The following is a 22129-nucleotide window of genomic DNA, read 5'->3' as shown; positions in this document are numbered from 1 at the left end:
ATAATATAATATAATATAATATAATATAATATAATATAATATAATATAATATAATATAATATAATATAATATAATATAATATAATATAATATAATATAATATAATAATATAAAATAAAATAAATATAATAATCAAATCAAATATTTATTGTAATGACAGCCCAGCTAAGACTCACTTGGAAATGATGAATGGAGAAGAAGCCCCGCCCCTCCCCATGCCTGCTTAGCCATCTCAAGTCCCAACCAATCATCTTTCGGGTTTCACTTTGCCGGCCAGTAAAGATTCCTTCTGCTTTCATGACGTCAGCGCTCGGCTGGAAGAAGCTCGCACCAATGAGGAGCCAGGAGGGGGGCGGGGCCTCGCCAGCTTCTGCAGATTGTCTATTTCGTTCTGAGACGGTTGCTGCCCTTCTATTCTGACCGGTGAGTAATTTCCATTTTATTCATTTTATTTTTAATTGCATTGGATGATCAAACTTCTATTCTGACCGGCGAGCAATTTCCATTTTGTTCATTTTATTTTTAATTGCATTGGAGGATCAAATTGGAAAAACAGCGGAAATGCTGAAAACAGAAGCAGATTATTATTATTATTATTATTTTTTGCAATGCCAAGGAATCATTTTTGCAAAAGGGGAAACAGGCTAGCCTTGCAAGAAACCCCAGATAATCCTGGCTTGTGCTTTCTTATCCTGGTTTAGTCTCTAGGAAACTGGGATCGGTGATCCTGGTGGTTTGCCTAGGGAAAAGGCGGGGATCTCGGAAGGGGGGGTCTTTTCCCCTTGGAAAGGCATTGCCTTTTGCCTGGGTTCACACAACCCACGGGAAGGGGCGGGGGGAAAAAACCAAACCCCTACACGTGTTTGCGAGCGGAATGCATTTCAGAAGTGCTTGGACGCGTGTGTCATGGCTGCGGCGTGAAGATCCCTCTTTCAAGCCATTGCAGGAAAGAGAAAGAAAGGAAGGAAGGAAGGAAGGAAGGAAGGAAGGAAGGAAGGAAAGAAAGAAAGAAAGAAAGAAAGAAAGAAAGAAAGAAAGAAAGAAAGAAAGAAAGAAAGAAAGAAAGAAAGAAAGAAAGAAGAAAGAAACTCCCTAATTTTAAGCAGGGTCAGTTAATCCTCCCAAGTTTTTTTTTAAAAATCCGTTTTGTACTAAATGGTGTTTTTTTTTTTAATGTTGCTCTGCAAAATCTAGTTTTGCTCATTCCCAGAAGGAAGTCATTGTGGTAAATTAAAAAAAAGGAAAGGAAGCCCTACCCAGCTTTTATAAGGTTAGACTTCCAAATAAACAAGCCCATGCAAGCTGATTAATACTTTAGTTATTTATTTAGTACTGTAGTTATTTATTTAGTGCCTTTTGTTATCTTTATAAGTAAAAAGTGCTGCTTTCCTTCTCTTCCCTCTCTCCCCCCCCCCCCCACAACAACCTTGTGAGGCGGATTGGGCTGAGAGAGAGAGGGACTGGCCCAAAATCACCCACTCACTTTCGTGCCTAAAGCAGGACTAGAACTCCCGGTCTCCTGGTGATTGGCCCAAAGTCTCCCAGCTGGCTTTCGTGCCCAAGGCGGGACTAGAACTCCCCGTCTCCTGGTCATTGGCCCAAAGTCTCCCAGCTGGCTTTCACACCTAAGGTGGGACTAGAACTTCCTGTCTCCTGGTGATTGGCCCAAAGTCTCCCAGCTGGCTTTCGTGCCTAAGGCGGGACTGGAATTCCTGGTTTCCTGGTGATTGGCCCAAAGCCTCCCAGCTGGCTTTCATGCCTAAGGCGGGACTAGAACTCCCAGTTTCCTGGTGATTGGCCCAAAGTCTCCCAGCTGGCTTTCGTGCCTAAGGCGGGACTAGAACTCCTGGTTTCCTGGTGATTGGCCCAAAGCCTCCCAGCTGGCTTTCATGCCTAAGGCGGGACTAGAACTCCCAGTTTCCTGGTGATTGGCCCAAAGTCTCCCAGCTGGCTTTCGTGCCCAAGGCGGGACTAGAACTCCTGGTTTCCTGGTGATTGGCCCAAAGCCTCCCAGCTGGCTTTCATGCCTAAGGCGGGACTAGAACTCCCAGTTTCCTGGTGATTGGCCCAAAGTCTCCCAGCTGGCTTTCGTGCCCAAGGCGGGACTAGAACTCCCGGTCTCCTGGTGATTGGCCCAAAGTCTCCCAGCTGGCTTTCACACCTAAGGTGGGACTAGAACTCCCGGTCTCCTGGTGATTGGCCCAAAGCCTCCCAGCTGGTTTTTGTGCCTAAGGCAGGACTAGAACTCCCCGTCTCCTGGTCATTGGCCCAAAGTCTCCCAGCTGGCTTTCACACCTAAGGTGGGACTAGAACTTCCTGTCTCCTGGTGATTGGCCCAAAATCTCCTAGCCGGCTTTCACGTTAAGGTGGGTCTAGAACTCACCATCCCCCAGAGATTGGTCGAAAGTCACCCAGCTGGTTTTCATGCCTAAGGCAGGACTAGAACTCCTGGTGATTGTCCCAAAGTCTTCCAGGTGACTTTCCTGGCTAAAGGCAGGACTTGAACTCAGAATCTCCTGGTTTCTACCCTGATGTCTTAATCCCACAGTGGATAATTGTTCAGAAACTTTTCGTAACTCATCCTTTGATTGATTAGGTTTGTCGGAAGCTCCTGTCTGAATGTCTCGCCAAATCACCGTCCTGGTTATCGGCGCAGGAAACCGGGGCAAGAATTATTCTAATTATGCTTTATGTTACCCGGAACTCATGAAGGTAAAATTCTGGTTTGTGATTAATATAATTAGTCAAACCCCTCCTTTTCTTTTTCTTTTGTACTAGCTGATAACCTGGGGTTGTCTGGGTCTGTATTTATCCCAATCCTGTATTAGAGGGAGCCTCCCCTGTGGAATACTGCGAAGCTGTTACCGTGGCAGCTCCATTGTGCTGTACAGTAGAAGCCATTTTAAGGCACAACAGGCTGTATCTTAACAGAACTTGAATCCAGAATGCACACGATCCCTGTCAAAAGTACTGTGACTTGACACGATAGATATAATTCAGTCCTTTTCATTTCAGCGGCCCAGGCGGTCCAGAGTTATTCTGGAACACACACACACATACAAACACACACCACAACCATTTTATATAGATAAATTTAGTTTAAAAGCAGGATTGCGTATTTTAATATTATTCTCCCAAATGCGACAAAATAAAAACTGCATTTGGGACATAACAAGTTTCCAGCTTCTTATTTTTTTTTCTTTTCATGAAAATATTTCTCCTTCTTTATAAAAAAATCACAGGTGAGGGTCGACTGAACAATTGAGCCCCGAATTTCTGCCGCTAAGGGAGACATTTGTTAAGTGAGCTTTGCCCCCCCTTTACGACCTTCCTTGACCTCTGTTGTTAAGTGAATCACCGTCGTCATGAAATTAGTAACACGGTTGTTAAAGGAATCCGTTTCCCCCGTTGACTTTGCTGATCAGAAGGTCGCGACACTAAAACGGTCGTAAATATGAGTCAGTTGCCAAGCCTCCGAATTTTGTACACGTGACCACCACGGGGAGGTCGCAAGTGTGAAAAACGATCCTTATTCCCTTTTTTTCAGTGCTGTGGTAACTTTGGGCGGTCACTAAATGAACGTTGTAAGTCGAGGACTAGCAGCCATGTCTGACACAGTTGTGGGTTTTGCGTGTAATTTTTTTTGGGGGGGGAGACTCGTCATTTCAGGTAGTCCTCGATTTACGACCACAGGCCAGAATTTCTGTTGTTAAGTGAGTTGTATCTCATTCAGACAGGTTTTCCTACTCCGACAGCGTTACTAAAATGGGCCTCTTTTTCCTCAGGTGGTTGGCGTGGCTGATCCTCGGGTCTTCGTCCGTCAAAAACTGCAAGAGGCACATAAAATCCCGGCGGAAAATGTCTTTGACGGTGAGGGGTCGGCTACCTTTTATTCTTCCTTTTTCCTCCCAGTGCAATAAATAAATAAATAAATCATGCTTTTTAAAATTACGCTTTTAAATTATCCTTTTAAAAAAATTTTCGAAGGCTTAAAAATATTTAAAAAACAAAACAAAGTGGTTTAAATTATTTTTTTAGAAAACTAAAATTGTTTTGAAAACCCAGATTTGCAGCTGAGGCCAGATTTTCTGTGGCCTAAGTGAGAACGCCCCCTCAGTGAAATTTGACCCGCTTTATGACCTTTCTCGCTGCGGTTATTAAGCGAACCGCTGCAATTGTTGCCTTAGTGACACGGTCGTTAAGTGAATCTGGATTCCTCCGTGGACCTTTTGCTCGTCGGAAGGTCGCCAAAGGGGATGGTGTGACCCTGCCTGCGACCGTCGTAAATACAAATCCATTTGCCAAGCGTCTGAATTGTGATCACAGGGATACTGCAGCGGTCGTAAGTGTGAAAAAGTGTCATAAGTCCTTAAGTGGTTACTTTGAACAGCCACTAAAAGAATGGTTGTAAATTGAGGACTGCCTTTAATGCATTGAAGTTACAAGAAAGCGGATCTTGACTGAATGTTTAGGAATAAACGACAGAAATTTGCACTGAGCACGGGGTTGGTTTGGATGACCTCCAGGTCTCCAGCTCTGATTTTCTGGTCATTGGAATTCCCTCAATTCCTGCAATATTTTTAGCGGCTCCTTTCTTCTTTTAAAGATTGGACTGGCGCTGCGGAACGGGAAAAGTTTGCCGACGGCGTGATTATAGCAACTCCAGACAGACTCCATAAGGTCAGTCCCCAAATTCTCCACCCGCTCCTCTTACCGGTTTTTTTAACTGTTGTCGTAAGAATTGTAAACACACGAAATTAATTTTCCACTGGAATTGCATTGCAGTTCGCAAAGCGTTTGACTCCCCAAGAGAGAGAAAACGGCCAAAATAGGATCATATCACCGGGGTATATGAGCCCCCAGGCTTTAACTAGCTTTTGAATATCGATATGGCCTTAATATGGATTTTTATTAAGTTCCATTTACTGGAACAGTGTGTGGCAAGACGCTGTGAAGGAGGGGCACAGGAAGCAAGGCGTGGGTGTAGGATAGAACAGAAGTGAAACTGCCGATAGTTTAAGGCATGATAGGAACTTTTTGCATTTTTCCTATGTGCTTCTCTCTTTGTAACATTCCAAAACGAAATTCTCCTTTTCGAAATGTTAAATGTTTGTCTCGTGTATGGAAACGCCTTGAGAATGCACAGTGTGGAACACGGCGGAGCCCAGGCAGTTCAGATTTTGGTCTGTGAACACGCCGAACTCGATGCGTCAATAAACCTGTTTCTCTTGCACCTTCGTGGTCTCACGTCCTGTTTTTCTGGAGCATTGTGGCGAAAGCCTCAATCGGCTGCAACAGTAAGAATTGTAAACACACAAATTAATTTTCCACTGGAATTGCATTGCAGTTCGCAAGCGTTTTGACTCCCCAAGAGCATCCTAACTGCCAAAAACTGAAAATAAACACTTTTGCCTTTAGAGAAAATGCCTTTGGAAGACACGTGCAAACTTTTAGGAAATCATTCAACTTTGTGTTTGTGTTGTATTGTTTTGCATTTTGCGTTGTTTGTTCCAATAATACCTGCTGTTTTTTCTTTGATGATCGCATTCATGTATCACTTATTATTTTATTCATTGAACATGAAACTCAGCCAACTGAACATTGAAAAATGCATCACAAATACCAGTGACTGGTGCTAATGGTTGATACTCTGGTGGCTACCAGCGTCCTAGATATCAACCAAGGACCTTCTTAAAATATATGATATTCCAAGTAGTGCAGTTTTTTTGCAGTTCCGCTGGGGTTATTGCAGCAACCTGCAATTTCTTGATGTGTTTTATAAAATTCTTGGGCATGGTATTATTATTATTATATACTTTATTCATTAAACATGAAACTCAGCCAACTGAACATTCAAAAATGCATCGCAAATACCAGTGACTGGTGCTAATGGTTGATAGGGGTTGCTGCCAGAATCCTAGGTATCAATCAAGGACCTTCTTAAAATATAAGATGATGATGATGATGATGATGATGATGATGATATTATTATTATTATTATTATACAATTGTATCACAGCGGCCAGTTGTTTCGCCGGATTTGGCATTGGTTACTAGTCGGGCCCCACCCAGGGGCCTAGGACGTTGTTGTTGTTGTTGTTGTTGTTATTATTATTATTATTATTATTATTATTATTATTATTATTATTATTATTATTATTACTATTCCTTCCAATCAGGCACCTGCAGTAGCCTTTGCCCAAAAGGGATATCACATCTTGTTGGAAAAACCCATGGCGGTAAGTTCCGACAAAGTGTTATTAATGACTTAACATTAATAAACATATTTGGTCTTATTAATATCATTGCAATATTAAATTATTAAGGGATAGCACATATTGTTGGAAAAACCCATGACGGTAAGTTCTGGCAAAGTGTTATTAACGACTAACATGATTACAAATATTTGGGCTTATTAATATTAATAATATTAAATTATTAAGATAATTGGGGATTATTAATATTGATGCAAGGTATATTTCTAGCAGTATCTATCTCTAAAACCCTAACCTTAGAGGAGGAATCTTTGGGGGGTTTTTTTTCCTGCAAATCGCTGTGGCAAAACTCAAGTTTTGTCAACGTTTTGTGCGTTTCCTGCATGCAACAACGAAGTGGTGCATTTGTCAAAACAAAACAAATGTTTAGGGGGAAATTCTATAGGGAAGGGAAGAAAGGAGAAAAAATAGAAATCTGACCTTAAATTAATGGAGATAATTTTAAAGATGTCTTCCAATCAAAATCTTTTTAGATCTGAAGCAGATTGATTGGTTGTGATTTTATTTCTATTCTATTCCTAATCCTTATCCTATCCTAATCCTAATCTATTCTATATCCTAATCCATCTTAATCCTTTTCTATTCCTAATCATAATATATTCTAATCCTAATCTATTCCTAATCATAATCCTATCCTATTCTATATCCTAATCCATCCCAATCCTCTTCTATTCCAATCCATCCTAATCCTATTCTATTCTAATCTGAATCCATTTTAATCCTTTTGTATTTCTAATCCTAATATATTCTAATGCTATTCCTATCATATTCTATATTCTATATCCTAATCCATCCCAATCCTCTTCTATTCCCAATCTATCTTAATCCTATTCTATTCTATATCCTAATCCATCTTAATCCTTTTCTATTCCTAATATTAATATATTCTAATCCAAATCTATTCTATTCCTAATCCTATTCCATATTCTAATCCATCCCAATTATCTTCTATTCCTATTCCTAATCTATTCTAATCCTATTCCTATCCTATTCTATATCCTAATCCATCCCAATCCTCTTCTATTCCTAACCTATCTAATCTATTCTATTCTCTATCCTAATCCATCTTAATCCTTTTCTATTCCTAATCTTAATCTATTCTAATCCAAATCTATTCTAATCCTAATCCTATTCTATTCTATATCCTAATCCATCCCAATACTCTTCTATTCCTAATCCTCATCTATTCTAATCCTATTCCTATCCTATTCTATATCCTAATCTATCCTAATCCTAATCTATTCCTAATCTATCCTAATCCTATTCATATCCTATTCTATATCCTAATCTATCCTAATCCTATTCTATTCCTAATCTATCCTAATCCTATTCTAATCCTAATCCATTCTATTCCATTCTATTGAAAAATGCCTTGCTTATGAATTAGGTGACGGAAGAAGATTGTAAAGCGGTTGTCCAGGCGTGCAAAAGTAACCACGTGATCCTTGCCGTGTGTCACGTCCTCCGTTACCATCCAATCATCCTGAAGATCAAGGTGATGCATTCTTAAGAAACCCAAATTTGGGCAGTGGGGTTGGGCTAGATGACCTCTTTTGCCTCGACAGCATGATGGCTCTCTCTCTTTCCAACAGCTGGCGATGTTTAACACGAAGATTTAAGAGGGACCAGCATTTGAATCTGGGTTTTTTTTTCCCCCCATCAAACTTTCATCCCAAAGGCCTCGAGTAATGATGTTTTAACGCATGATTTAATTTAAAAGATATACAAATAGGACGGAGGAGGGGGGAGAAAACAGGCTGAAATGGCCCTTCTCAAAATTGACATATATATTTTTTTAACAGGAGCCGAAGGGAATAACTGAACAGCTTTCGTGAACCCACATAAAAAAAGGAAGGAGGGAAAAAAATGGAAACCAAACTTTTCTCTCTTTTTAGGAATTGCTCGATGCTGGCTTGATTGGTGACGTCTGCCATATTCAACATCTGGAACCTGTAAGAATTCTTTTAGAAAATGTACTTGATATAAGAAAGCGTGTCCTTTGCTCCTGTCCATTTCCAATTTAATACTTGTTTTTAATATACATTTTTATTTTTATTAAACAGACAACACACACACTCAACAATTAAAAAAAAGACAGAAAAAAAACATCACATACAGCATGTCGTTTGGTTACAAGTGTTTTTGCATCCATATTCTCGAGTAATATTTACCATCACAGATTTTTCATCTAGTATAACTAAATACCTCACTTTCATTGTGCAGTATATGTTCCATTACAATTAGTATTATTTTTTTTTTCCAATAAATCATAATTCCCTTACATTCTTGATTGTCTATTTGATAACAGTATACCTTTATATAATCCCAATGTGAAAGGAAAAAAAATTACCAATCATTTATATTTGTATATCACTATTTTCAATTATGCATTCAACAGATTTGAATCTTCTGTTTGAAGATTTCAAACAGAAATCTTATTCCTTCATTTTTCAACAAAATATTCTAAATAGTCGCTACATATATAGATACCAATTTTTAATTATTCCCTCATTAAGATTATCAGCAACAAGATATCATTGTAATATGTTCTTAGGGTTATACATTATATCACCAATAATCTATCAAGTATACATAAAATCATTGTTATTCCAATTTAATATTATTTTGAATTTTAATATTATTTAATATTATTTTAATACACCTTTTTTTTCTCTCCAGTTTTGAGATTTTTCTTTCCTTAAATCAGATTAATCACTCCTAACCACTGGCAGCATTGCATAAGTGGTTTTTTGTTGGGAACGTGTGAGATATATCTTAGTTTCCCCATATCTTAGATCTTATATACAGGTTAATCTTCGGCTTACGACCCACGATGGAGCCCAAAATTTCTGTTGCAAAGCAGGACAGTTGTTGGCATTTTTTGACATTTGACATTTATTAAGATTTATAGGCCGCCCTTCTCCCTGAGGGGACTCAGGGCGGCTTACAATCACGGGAAGGGGGTGCAATAATAAAAGACAAACAGTGAGTAAACAAGATAATGATTGGAATGTTTTAGGACATTTTCTTGTTAACATTATTGCATGTTGAGTATTTTATGGGGATTTGAACTTACAAGTCTTCACGTCTCTGATATGAAGCCCTGGCAGATAAACCAGCTTAGCTTTCTACCGTTAAGAGGGAAAGAACTAAGAAACCAAGATTCATAGCTTGGTAGCTCTAAATCTGCACCGAAGCCAAAGTAGCTCTAAATCTCTAAAATGTAACGTCTTTCATTTTCAGCCTTTCTAGCTTATCAATTGCCTTTTCCTTCCACTCTAGATAGGTTTCTGGCATTTTGCGCATTCCTTCGTCCGGGGCAATTGGAGAAACGAATCCGAAAGTTCTTTCTCTTTATTGGCTAAATCCTGCCACGATATCGACCTGATCCATTATTGGATGGGGAGTAAAAGGTAGGAGTGTTTTTAAACCATCGCTTCCTCTCTCTCTTTCCCCCCCACCCCTTATAGAAGTTTTCCTCTTGGTCAAAATAATCCTCTTGGTCATTTTTCTTGGAAGTTGGGTGGCATTTAGCATTTAGCAATCAGCTCTGCCTTCCTTGAGCTTTGCAGAATGAAAAGAGCGATGTGCTTTTTGTTTTTTCTCGCCATGTACACGTTTTATTTATTTGTTGTGTTTATGCCGTGTATATTGGAGGTGGTGATCCTTTGAGAACTGTATGCATGGAAATGGTCATTTTAATGTATGCCGCTTAGTGTCCTTCCAATCAGGGGTGGGTTCCTGCCAGTTCTAAGCTCTTCTATAGAAAGAGGTTCCACAAATCTGCAGTGCCGGTTAGAACCGGTTCCAGCTCCCTTCCCCCTGCCCGTCCACACACCGTCAAGATGAAGAGCGAGGGATTCTGGGAGTTGAAGTCCACAAGTCTTAAAGCTGTCAAGTTTGAACACCCCTGTGGTTTTTTATCTAAAGGGTTAGGGGTGCGAGGGTCTTGTAACTTGACAGCTTTAAGACTTGCGTGCTTCAATGCCAGAGTTCCTGAGCCAACATGACTGGAGGAGAATTCTGGGAGTTGAAGTCCGCAAGTCTTAAAGCTATCAAGTTTGAACACCCCTGGGGTTTTATTCTAAAGGGTTAGAGGCGCAAGGGTCTTGTAACTTGACAGCTTTAAGACTTGCACAGTTCAATGCCAGAGTTCCTGAGCCAACATTTTGGTTGCTAAGCAAGAGCGTTGTTAAGTGAGTTTCACCACATTTTACAAGTTGGCCATGCCCACCCTGTCACATGGCTGGCAAGCCACTCCCACAAAGCAGGCCACACCTACAGAAGAGGTTCTAAAAAACTTTGAAACCCACCGCTGCTTCCAATATATACATGTATATATTGGGCCGAGGTGGCACAGTGGTTAAATGCAGCACTGCAGGCTACTTCAGCTGACTGCAGTTCTGCAGTTCGGCTGTTCAAATCTCACCGGCTCAAGGTTGACTCAGCCTTCCATCCTTCCGACGTGGGTAAAATGAGGACCCAGATTGTTGGGGGCAAGATGCTGACTCTATAAACCGCTTAGAGAGGGCTGAAAGCCCTATGAAGCGGTATATAAGTCTAACTGCTATTGCTATGTACCAAATCCATTCCAGACTTCTCTCTCTTTTTTTAAAGTACTCCGAGACCCATATTCTGGCATGATCTTTATTACGACAATATTCCCATGCAGAAATCTGCAAACTTTTTTTTTTAAATTAATATTATTGTTTTCAGCCCTTCATCGAAATAGCCCCACTTGTGTATGTTTTTGAAAAAAATATAAAATCCGACATATTCGAAGATCGGTCCGTCATAAAGGTGGTCCTTGACTTACAACAGTTCATTTAGTAACCGTTCAAAGTTACGACGGCACTGAAAAAAACGGGACTCGTGCATCCTTCCCTTCGGTCCCACTATCCAAATTCAGACGCTTGGCAATGAGGGACTCGTGTTTATGACGGCCGCAGTGCCCCCGGCTCATGTCATCCTCTTTTGCGACCTTCCGATTGGTTCACGTTTAAGCCAGATTCACTTAACGACCACCGTGTGATTAACTTAACAAGCGCAGCGATTCACTTAACCACCATGGCAGTGAAGGGGACAAAAGCCAGGCAGAATTAAAAGTGTCTCGCTTAACAACAGAAATTTTGGGCTCAGTGGTGGTCTTAAGTCGAGGAGTAGAGACGGACACAGCCTCTGTGGTTAAACCTTCAAATATTCCTCTCTCTCTTCCCCCCCACTCCCCTCTCCTATCCTTTCAGGTGTTTGCAAGTTTCCTCTTTTGGCCGGCTGTCGCATTTCACAAAAGAACACAAGGTTTGTCAAACTGTTGCTGTTGTGTCTTGTTTGACGGGGTTCGCACGAGCGTTGAGGGAAGGGATTACATCACCCTTTTAATTGAATCAAAATTAAATTTTTTAAGGTTTAAATAGAATTTATTTCAATTCATGAAAACATACCCCCGTTTTCCCCCAAAATAAGCCCTCCCTGAAAATAAGTCCAAGTCCTTATTTTGGGGGTCAAAAGAAAATAAGACCCTGTCTTATTTTGAGGGGAAACATGGTATATCTATCTATCTATCTATCTATCTATCTATCTATCTATCTATCTATCTATCTATCTATCTATCTCTATCGTTTTATCTATCTATCTTTTGTTCTATCGATCATCTCTCTCTCTCTAACTCTGTCTCTTTGTATCTCTCTTTATATCTATCTATCTTTTTATCTTTTGTTCCATCTATCTATCTTATCTCTTTCTATCTATTTATCTATTTATCTATCTATCTCTATCTGTCTGTCTGTGTGTGTGTATATATATCTTTTCTATCTATCATATCTCTAATTCCGTCTCTATATCTATCTATCTCTATCTCTATCTCTATCTCTATCTTTCTATCTATATCTATCCATCTTTCTATCTATCTTTTGTCCCATCTATCTCTTATCTGTTTCTATCTATATCTATCTATCGATCTTTTGTGCTATCTATCTATCATCTATCTATCTCTACCTCTCTCTCTGTCTCTTTCTATCTATATCATCTATCTATATCATCTATCTATATCTATCTATCTATCTATCTATCTATCTATCTTTCTATCTATCATCTATATCTCTACCTCTCTCTCTGTCTCTATATCATCTATCTATATCATCTATCTATCTATCTATCTATCTATCTATCTATCTATCTATCTATCTATCATCTATATCTCTATCTCTCTCTCTGTCTCTATCTATATCATCTATATCATCATTCTATATCATCCATCTATCATCTATCAATCTCTGTCTCTTTCTAATTCTTTCTATCTATCTATTTATATCGATGATCTATCAATCTATATTGATCTCTTATCTCTTTCTATCCATCTCTATCTATCTCTGTCTTTCTATCTGTCATCTCTCTCTCTCTCTCTTCTATCCTATCTACCTAACTACCTATCCTGTTTTCCCCAAAATAAGACCTTCCTGGATAATGAGCCCCATCGGGCTTTTGAGCGCATGCGCTAAACAAGCCCTCCCGGAAAATACTGCAACACCGCAGCAGCCACGAGGTGACCCCGCTCACTGCCTCCTGCACCTCAAAAATAATAAGACCTCCCCGAAAATGATGCCAAGCGCTTATTTCGGGGAGTCAAAAGAAAATAAGACCCTGTTTTATTTTTGGGAAAATTAATTAATTTTAAAATTAATTTTAATAATTGCATCTTTTTAAATTTGTATATATATATTTAAAATTGCTTTTTATCTTGCTTGTGAGCCGCCCAGAGTCCCAATGGGAGTGGGCGGCATACAAATTTTATTAAACTGAAACTGAAACAAGATTGTGGGGTTAGACATTAATGGAAACGTTGCACTAATTTGCATGTGCGCATACACACACACAAGAACACCCACAGTCCTCGTTTTGCGACCGCAACCGAGCCCGAAATTTCTGTTAAGTGAGAGACGTTTGTTAGGTGAGTTGGGCCCCGTTTTCTTGCCACCGTCGTTAAGGGAATCCACAAAAGTTGCTAAGTTAGTAAAACTTGGTGGATTTTGCTTGTCAAAACGGGCGCAAAAAAAGGGGGTGAGATTGGGACACTGTCGTGTGAGTCCATTGCCGAGGGCCTGGCTTTCGATCTCGTGAGCACGGGGAGAGTGCGGTGGTCGTAACTGTGAAAAATGGGCAGAAGTTGCTTTCTCCAGCGTTGTAACTTCCAATGGTCACTAAATGAACAGTCGTAAGTTGAAAACAAACGCCATATTTAGTTATTTTTTTGTCTTTTATTTTGATTTCGTTCCAGCCTGAAGGAGCAAGCCCTCGTTGTCTGGACTGCTCAGTGGAACCAAACTGCCCCTATTCTGCTCGCAAAATCTACCTGGAACCTGCGGAAAAGGTGAATTCGATCATAAACCCAGTTTGATTTTTCAGTTCCTTTATTTGCATAAACAAGAAACTCTTCTAGAAAACCCCCAAATTGACCCAGCCTCTCATGTCACATTTCCGTGGCTGGATTTGCACCTCAAATTCCCCACCTGGTTTCGTCGGCTGGGAGACGAGAATAAGGTGGTAAATTCTGTTACCAATATTGTGTAAAGTTGTGATGTAAGGTATTAAGAAACTACGATTGATGGCCTTCTGCGTGGAATTGGCTTCCTGGACAAACTGTAGTTAGAAGGATGGCTTAGAGCGACGTATAAACCCAAGCCTTGAGAGGTTTATTTTCATTCTCTCCCTCTCTCCCTCCTTCCCTCTCTCTCTCTCTCTCTCTCTCTCCCTCCCTCCCTCTCTCTCTCTCCCTCTCCCTCTCTCTCTCTCTCCGTCCCACCCTCTCCCTCCCTCCCTCTCTCTCTCTCTCTCTCTCTTAGTATAATCTACTTGAATACAATGAAATTGGTTTTAACCTCACTGGTGCAAAATTATAACCAAAAAGAAAAAGAAAAAAAAACTAGCGTGTGCATGGAGTGATTGTGGTTGCATTTAAAAGCCCAAGGATAGAAACTATTTTTAAATCTGTTTGTTCGGCTGGTTATACTTTGATGTCTTTATCTGAAACCTTTACCATCACCCAGCACTATTACATCAGGGAGGCAGTGTGTTAAGAACTTAGACGCCCTCCAGTGGACATTGTTAGTATTTCTTTTTGGACATATACTTTTCTGGACCATTTACAGCTTTCTATTGGACTCCCACTAGACTTTATTAATTAACTTTGCGCAATTTATAATTTCTTTCTTTTCTTTCATCTTTTTCTTCTCCCTTTGCATGGGTTATATATGAGGTACGCATGAGATGAATGAATGTCCCACTTTTATGACCATATTGTTGTAAATTTTGTGTTTTTTAACGTTCACGTGGGGACTGTTTGGGGGAGTGTTTGAGTATGTATGATTCGGAGGACCTGCCGGGAGTTGCGGGGGCTATGGGGGTGGCTGAGGGGACCAGAGACACGGGAGAGGGTCGGGGTATTGCGGTCGTAACAGGGAGGGGCAGATACGGCGGGGACTTTAGGGCAGGCCATTACCGGGGAAGGAGGGTTCGCTACATTGCAGAGATCCCTCCTTCCGGCCCTGGGAGTCCCACTCCAAGACCAGATGGCGGAAGTAGTCAGGACCCTGGTCTCAGGCTGTTGTCGCTAAATGCCAGGTCTGTTGTTCATAAAGCTCCTCTCGTCCGGGACTTAATTTTAGACGAGAGGGCAGACCTGGCATGTATTACTGAGACCTGGCTGGGCCCAGAGGGAGGAGTCCCCCTTGTAGAGCTGTGCCCAGAAGGATTTCAGGTGCTGCATCAGCCGAGAGCCCAGGGAAGGGGTGGAGGTGTGGCCGCCGTTATCCGGGAGTCGTTAGTTCCTCGTAGGGTCCCTGCTCCGGAGATTGTCGGGTGTGAGTCTTTGCTGTTAAAGTTGGACCTCAAGGGTCAAGTGGGTCTGCTGCTAACGTACCTGCCTCCCAACAGCGTTGCAGCAGCCCTCCCCTCGCTCCTCGAGTCGGTAGCCGAGCTGGCAATTGAGTTCCCTAGGTTGATGGTCCTGGGGGACTTTAATTTGCCGTCGCTCGGTGAAAACTCTGATGGGGCGCAGGAGTTCATGGCCTCCATGACAGCCATGGGCTTGACCCAAGTAATCCGAGGCCCAACCCATTCAGCGGGACACATGCTTGACCTTGTATTTCTCTCGGAGCAGTGGATGTGTGATCTTGGTCTGAGGGGGAGTGACATCATACCCCTGTCGTGGTCAGACCATTGCCTACTGAGGCTCGACTTCCGGAGGCCAAACCCCCACTGTAGGGAGGAGGAACCGACCAGGTGGTTCCGCCCCAGGCGCCTTATGGAGCCGTCAAGGTTCCAGACAGAGCTTGGGGTTATTCCTGACACTCTCGCCCACAGTCCGGTGGAGACTCTGGCTGCTGCGTGGCACTCGGCAGCGTCGGAGGCCCTCGACCGGATTGCGCCACTGCGGCTCCTCCGAGGCAGCGGATCCCGGAGACCCCCTTGGTTTACCGAGGAACTCCGGGAGATGAAGCGCCGGAGGAGATGCCTAGAGCACCGTTGGAGGTCCGATAAGTCCGAATCGAACCGAGCAATGGTAACCACCTGCACCAGGGAATACACCAGAGCACTTAGGGCAGCAAAAAGAGCGCACATAGCCACCCTGGTTGCATCCGCTGAGTCCCGTCCAGCCGCCCTGTTTAGGATAACCCGCTCCCTATTGAACAAAAGGGAGGCGGGGGAACCCTTGCAGGGCAAGGCTGAAGAGTATGCCCAATTCTTAGCGGACAAAATTGCTCGGTTTCGGTCGGACTTGGACTCCACCCCCGCAGTTCCAGCCGAGGCACAGGGGGACCAAGTAGAACAGCTCTGGGTTGAGTTTCAGGACGTTACCCCCGGGGATGTGGACAAGGCCATGAGAGCTGTAAGTACCTCCACCTGTGTTCTGGATCCGTGTCCCTCATGGCTGGTTACGAACTGCAGTGAGGTGACACGAGGCTGGATCCAGGCGGTCGTGACCGCCTCCCTTCGGGAGGGGAACTTCCCCGCCGCACTGAAAGCGGCGGTGGTGAGACCCCTCCTGAAGAAACCATCTTTGGATCCAGCTGTTCTTAATAGCTATCGTCCTGTCTCCAACCTTCCCTTCTTGGGGAAGGTTGTTGAGAAGGTGGTGGCCTTCCAGCTCCAACGGTCCTTGGAGGAAGCAAACTACCTAGACCCCTTCCAGTCAGGCTTCAGACCCGGTTACAGCACAGAAACCGCTTTGGTCGCATTGATGGATGATCTCTGGAGAGCCAGAGATGAAGGACATTCCTCCATCCTGGTCCTCCTTGACCTCTCAGCGGCTTTCGATACCATCGACCATGGTATCCTTCTGCGACGACTGCGGGGGGTGGGAGTGGGAGGCACCGTGCTACGGTGGTTCTCCTCCTACCTCTCGGACAGGTCGCAGTCGGTGTTAGTGGGGGGGCAGAGATCGTCCCCTAGGCCCCTAAATTATGGGGTGCCTCAGGGCTCGGTCTTATCCCCCCTGCTATTCAACATCTACATGAAACCGCTGGGAGAGATCATCCGCAGGCACGGGATTAGATACCATCAATATGCGGACGATACTCAATTGTATCTGTCCGCCCCATGCCAACTCAATGAAGCGGCAGATGTGATGAGCCGGGGTCTTGAGGCCGTTATGGACTGGATGAGGGTTAACAAGCTTGTGCTCAACCCAGAAAAGACCGAGTGGCTGTTGTGTTTTCCTCCCAAAGATTTGAGTAATATTCCAACACTCAGGCTGGGGGGTCAAATTTTGCACCCCTCAGAGAGGGTTCGCAACTTGGGAGTCCTCCTGGATCCACAGCTGTCATTTGACCACCACCTAACGGCTGTGACCAGGGGGGCATTCGCCCAGGTTCGCCTGGTGCGCCAGTTGCGACCCTACCTGAATCGGGAGGCTCTCACAACAGTCACTCGGGCCCTTGTGATCTCTAGGCTGGAATACTGCAATGTGCTCTACATGGGGCTGCCCTTGAAGAGCATCCGGCGGCTTCAGCTAGTGCAGAACGCAGCCGCGCGAGTGATCGCGGGTGCACCTCGATTCACCCGCATAACACCCATCCTCCGCGAGCTGCGCTGGCTGCCTGTCGATCTCCGGATGCGCTTCAAGGTGCTATTAATCACCCATAAAGCCCTACATGGCAGTGGATCTGGATACTTGAGAGACCGCCTTCTGCCAATGACCTCCCTACGACCGATAAGATCCCATAGATTAGGCCTCCTCCGTATCCCATCGGCCAGCCAGTGTCGGCTGGCAACTACAAGGAGGAGGGCCTTCTCAGCAGTAGCCCCGGCCCTTTGGAACGAGCTCCCCGTGGAGATTCGTACCCTCTCCACCGTCCAAGCCTTCCGCATAGCCTTGAAGAACTGGCTCGCCCGTCAGGCCTGGGGATAAGGATAGTTACCCCTCCCGAATGATGAATGTATGTTGCCTACCATTTTATTATATGTCTTCTATCTTGATGTTTGTGTTCCCCCCTTCCCAGTTTTATGTGAGCCGCCCTGAGTCCCCTCAGGGAAAAGGGCGGCGTACAAATTCTAATAAAACTACTAAACTACTAAATGTCTTCTGCCTGATGGTAGAAGTGCAGAAGAGACACTGACCAGGATCTATATCTATCTTATCTATCATCTATTTATATCTATATATCTTTATCATCTGTCCATCTTTCTATTTATCATCTATATCTGTCTTTATCTATCTCTATCTTTTATCTATCTATATATCATCTATCTTATCTATCTATCTATCTATCTATCTATCTATCTATCATCTATATCTATATATCTGTATCATCTGTCTATCTCTCTATCATCTCTATCTATCTATCTATCTATCTATCTATCTATCTATCTATCTATCTATCTATCTATCTATCTATCTATCTACCTACCTACCTACCTACCTACCTACCTACCTATCTTCTATCTATCTATAGCTGTATATCTATATCTATCATCTATCTTATCTATCATCTATTTATATCTATATATCTTTATCATCTATCTCTATTTATCATCTATATCTATCAATCATCTATATCTATCTATCTATCTTTATCTCTATCATCTATATATCTATCATCTATCTATTTATCATCTATATCAATCATCTATCATCTTATCTATCATCTCTTATCTTCATATATATATATGTCTATCCTATCTATCTATGTCTCTCTGTCTGTATCTGTCTGTCTGTCTGTGTCTATCATCTATCTCTATCAATCATTATCTTGTCTGTCTGTCTATCTATCTATCATCTATCTATGTGTTTATCTATCTGTCTGTCTATCTATCTATCTATCTATCACCATCTCTATCTTTATCTATCAATCATCTATCTATTATCTATCTACCTACCTTTCTACCATCCATCTCTCTCTCCCTCCTTCTCTCATCTCTCTGTGCACACATACACACACTGTATGCAGCAAGCTAATTGTTTTACCTTTGGTGCGGTAGATTTGGTAGACCCCCCCAAATCTCCCCAAACCTTACATCCGTGCCGATTATCCCCACAGGGTTATTTCAGCTGGCCAGTCTCCGTGGTCTGCAGCAACGGCGCGCCCGACATAGAAACCTTGACCACAGCCTTGCGGCTCGGCCCGTACGGGAGATGCGTTTACGATTGTGACAATGACGTGGTCAGCCACCAGGTACGCGCTGGTCAGCAGCCCAGCTTCTTCCGCTGCTCCTTCACTTCGCTTCGCGCCTCGCCTCCCCAAATCTGAATGTTTTTTAAGTCGCGGAGAGGCTTGGAGACAGGGACTTGGATTCGAGTCTCACAACAGACCGCTCTTTGGGGGCAAAAGAGGCTTCCGTTTTTCTGCCTCGTTCTTTCTTACGAGAAGGATCGAACACCTCCCAAAGTTGGTTTAAAGGGGGGAGAGAAGGTTGGCAGTGTCTTTTCTGCTTCTTTTCCCATCCATGGTTCGAGCCGCTAACATAGGTAGTCCTTAAATTACAATAGCGCGTTTAGTGACCGCTGAAAGTTACGACGGCACTGAAAAGTGATTTTCACTTTTGCATTTTCACCTCATGCGTTTCAAAATTCAGACGCTTGGCAACTGACTCATATTTACGACGGTTGCAATGTCCCGGGGATCACGTGGTCAGATTTTTGCGACCTTCCGACGAGCCGACGGGAAAGCCGAGATTAAATTAACAACCGGGTTGCTAATAACTAACTGCGGCGATTCGCTTAACAACCATGGCAACGGAGGTTGTAAAGCAAGACAAAACTCCCTTAGCCAATGTCTCACTTAGCGACAGAAATTTTGGGCTCCGTTGTGGTCGCAGGTCAGAGTGGTGTGGTAACTTAAGAGGTGGAGCTCCCGCTTCACAATCAGGAGGCTGTGAGTTCAATCCTAGATAGAGGCAGATATTTCTCTCTCTGGGCACCATAAGAATATATCTGCTGGGAAAAACTCCGCACTGGCGATGGGACGGCATCCGGCCAGTAAACACTCTGCTACCTCCATTCGGTTGCCCAGAGTCCACCTCGCAAGGGATTATGGGGTCATTAAACAATGATTGTGGTCATAAAACGAGAATGGCCTCTGTGTCTGGTTTTCCAGGTGGTCAATATGGAATTCGAAGGCGGGACGACGGCGGCGTTCACAATGGTCGCTTTTACGGAAAAACTCGGAATGCGGACGACAACCATTTATGGAACGAAGGTCAGGGACGAAACGTGTTTTTTCTGGGAAAACGAAACGGGTTGAGAAGTGGAAATACTGGTCCCGAATCTTAGATTGCACCAAACCTTGGTTTATTTAAGGCTGCTGGAATGAGTATAAACCACGATTGCCTGCTCTCTTAAGCCGTAAATGGGATTGACGTGCAAAGTGGCTTGTTCAGTTACGATCAGACAACATTATCTCTTAATCTTTGTGACTTTAAAGACTTGTGGACTTCAACTCCCAGAATTCCCCAGCCAGCTTGGCTGGCTGGCTGGGGAATTCTGGGAGTTGAAGTCCACACCTAAGGTCACAAAAAATTAAAAGAGAGATTGTTGTAAACCATCATACTCAGTGGTTAATCATTGCAGTGGGGAAGTAGGAAGGCAATGCAAGGCAGATAATTGCTATTTATTACCTCTGGTCTACCCTACAGGGCTGTTGTGCCAGGAATATTATTTCCCCCCCCCCCCCCAGTTTCTTTTCATTTTTTTTTTCCTGGAGTTTCCCCAGTCATTTATTTTCCCTTTCTTCCTCAATGCCGTCTCCAATTACAAAAATATAACTATTTTCTCTCTTCCTCATCCCAGGGCGAGCTTTCCTGCAAATGGGAGGGAGAAAAAGTGGAAATTTTCGACTTCCTTCGGAAGAAAAGGACCTCGTTTTCTCTGCGTAGGAAGCCTGACATCCCTACTTGTTTAAGCAGCCACTGCGGCGCGGATTTTTATTTGATCCACAACTTCGTCTCGGCCGTATCGGTGAAGTTTGTTCTTTCCCTCCCCTTTTTATTAAAAAAAAAAACCCCTCAGATAGACTGCAGTGGTCCATGCAGGCTCTACTACGACGAATTAAGTTTCCCCAGCGTGACAACAAATCCCATCATTTATTTTTGTTGCATTTGTCTGCCGCCCAACTCAGGGCCGGGCGGCCTACCCCTAACCAGCACGGGTAGCCCTCGACTTACAACCCAGCGTTTCTGTTGTTAAGTGAGACACTTTGGTGAGTTTTGCCCCCTTTGGCGACCATTCTCGCCAGCGTTGTTTAAACGAATCGCTGGAGTTGTTAGTTCCACGGTGGTGGTTAAGTAAATCTGGTTTCCTCCTCGGTCGATGACCTTTGCTCGCCAGAAGGTCGCTAAAGGGGGGTCACCGGGGCATTGCGACCGTCATAAATACGAGTTTGGTTGCCTAGTGTCCTGAATTTTGATCACGGGGATACTGCAGCGGTCATAAGTGTGAAAAATGCTCATCAGACACTTTTTGGACTGCTATCGTAACTTTGGCCACTAAATGAATGGTTATATGTTGAGGACTAGCTCCATAATCCCTGTCACACGTTTCTCCCTTTTTTCCAACAGGAAAATGACCCGTCTCGAATTCCGACCAGTGCCGAAGAGACACTCCGTTCTCACCTCTTGGTGTTTGCAGCGGAAAAAGCTCGGCGAGAAAACCGAGTGGTGGTTTTGGAACCAGGATGGGAAAACTCGCGCAGCGAATGACTACAAAACCCCTGCCAGGAAGGGTTAGGGTTAAGCACCTTTCCCCAAACTTTCTGCCGTGACTTTCTCGGCTACCACCGCACCTATCGTCCACACCACCCAGTGAGACAGCGGCAGCTGCCGTCTCAAAATGTCCCCCGTTTCAGAAAAATAGCATTCCCCCGTTTCTGCGGAAAATACGCTTTTTCTGGGGGGAAAAGAGAGTATCTTTCTGCTTGCAGCTACTTGTGCGCCTTATTAAAAACTCTGCAGAAAATCCATATCTATTTAGAACTAGCGGATAACCTGGCGTTAAAAACCTGGTATTTATTTATAGCGGGGGAAATGTCCGGACCAAACGTAATTTCTAATGTTGGATTTCCCCCCCTTTCCACCAGAGGGAGCACCCTGGTGGAGTTCTGGGAAGCTGTTACCATGGCAACTGTACAGTAGAAGCCATTTTAAGGCACAACAGGCTATAGGGCAGTACAGTAAAAGCCATTTTAAGATTTTAAGAAAGATTTTAAGGCACAACAGGCTGTATGGTAACAGAACACACACCCCAAGGGGTGTTAGGGGTATCTTATCCCCACAGTATTTATTTCCAGAGAGTAAGTCATCTGTGTAATAGCAGTAGACTTATATACCGCTTCATAGGCCTTTCAGGCCTCTCTAAGCGGTTTACAA

General features: G+C 43.3%; 1 protein-coding gene across 1 annotated transcript; it reads left to right on the top strand.

Moving 5' to 3' along the window:
- The first annotated feature begins 2575 nt into the window (after nucleotides 1–2575).
- Nucleotides 2576–22063, top strand: LOC148042602 (uncharacterized). Its single transcript, XM_087702049.1, has 13 exons — nucleotides 2576–2711; nucleotides 3785–3869; nucleotides 4606–4679; nucleotides 6179–6238; nucleotides 7662–7769; nucleotides 8170–8226; nucleotides 9557–9687; nucleotides 11518–11572; nucleotides 13548–13640; nucleotides 18808–18942; nucleotides 19864–19965; nucleotides 20556–20723; nucleotides 21323–22063. The coding sequence occupies exons 1-13, from the start codon at nucleotides 2619–2621 to the stop codon at nucleotides 21461–21463; spliced, it is 1302 nt and encodes a 433-aa protein (XP_087558175.1). The 5' UTR covers nucleotides 2576–2618; the 3' UTR covers nucleotides 21464–22063.
- The last annotated feature ends 66 nt before the right edge of the window (nucleotides 22064–22129 follow it).

The sequence above is a fragment of the Thamnophis sirtalis genome, unplaced genomic scaffold (assembly GCF_051295495.1).
Source record: "Thamnophis sirtalis isolate CommonGarterSnake01/CBP01778 unplaced genomic scaffold, rThaSir2_p1.2 scaffold_15, whole genome shotgun sequence".
Classification (NCBI taxonomy): domain Eukaryota; kingdom Metazoa; phylum Chordata; class Lepidosauria; order Squamata; family Natricidae; genus Thamnophis; species Thamnophis sirtalis.
This window is presented reverse-complemented; position numbering and strand designations above follow the sequence as displayed.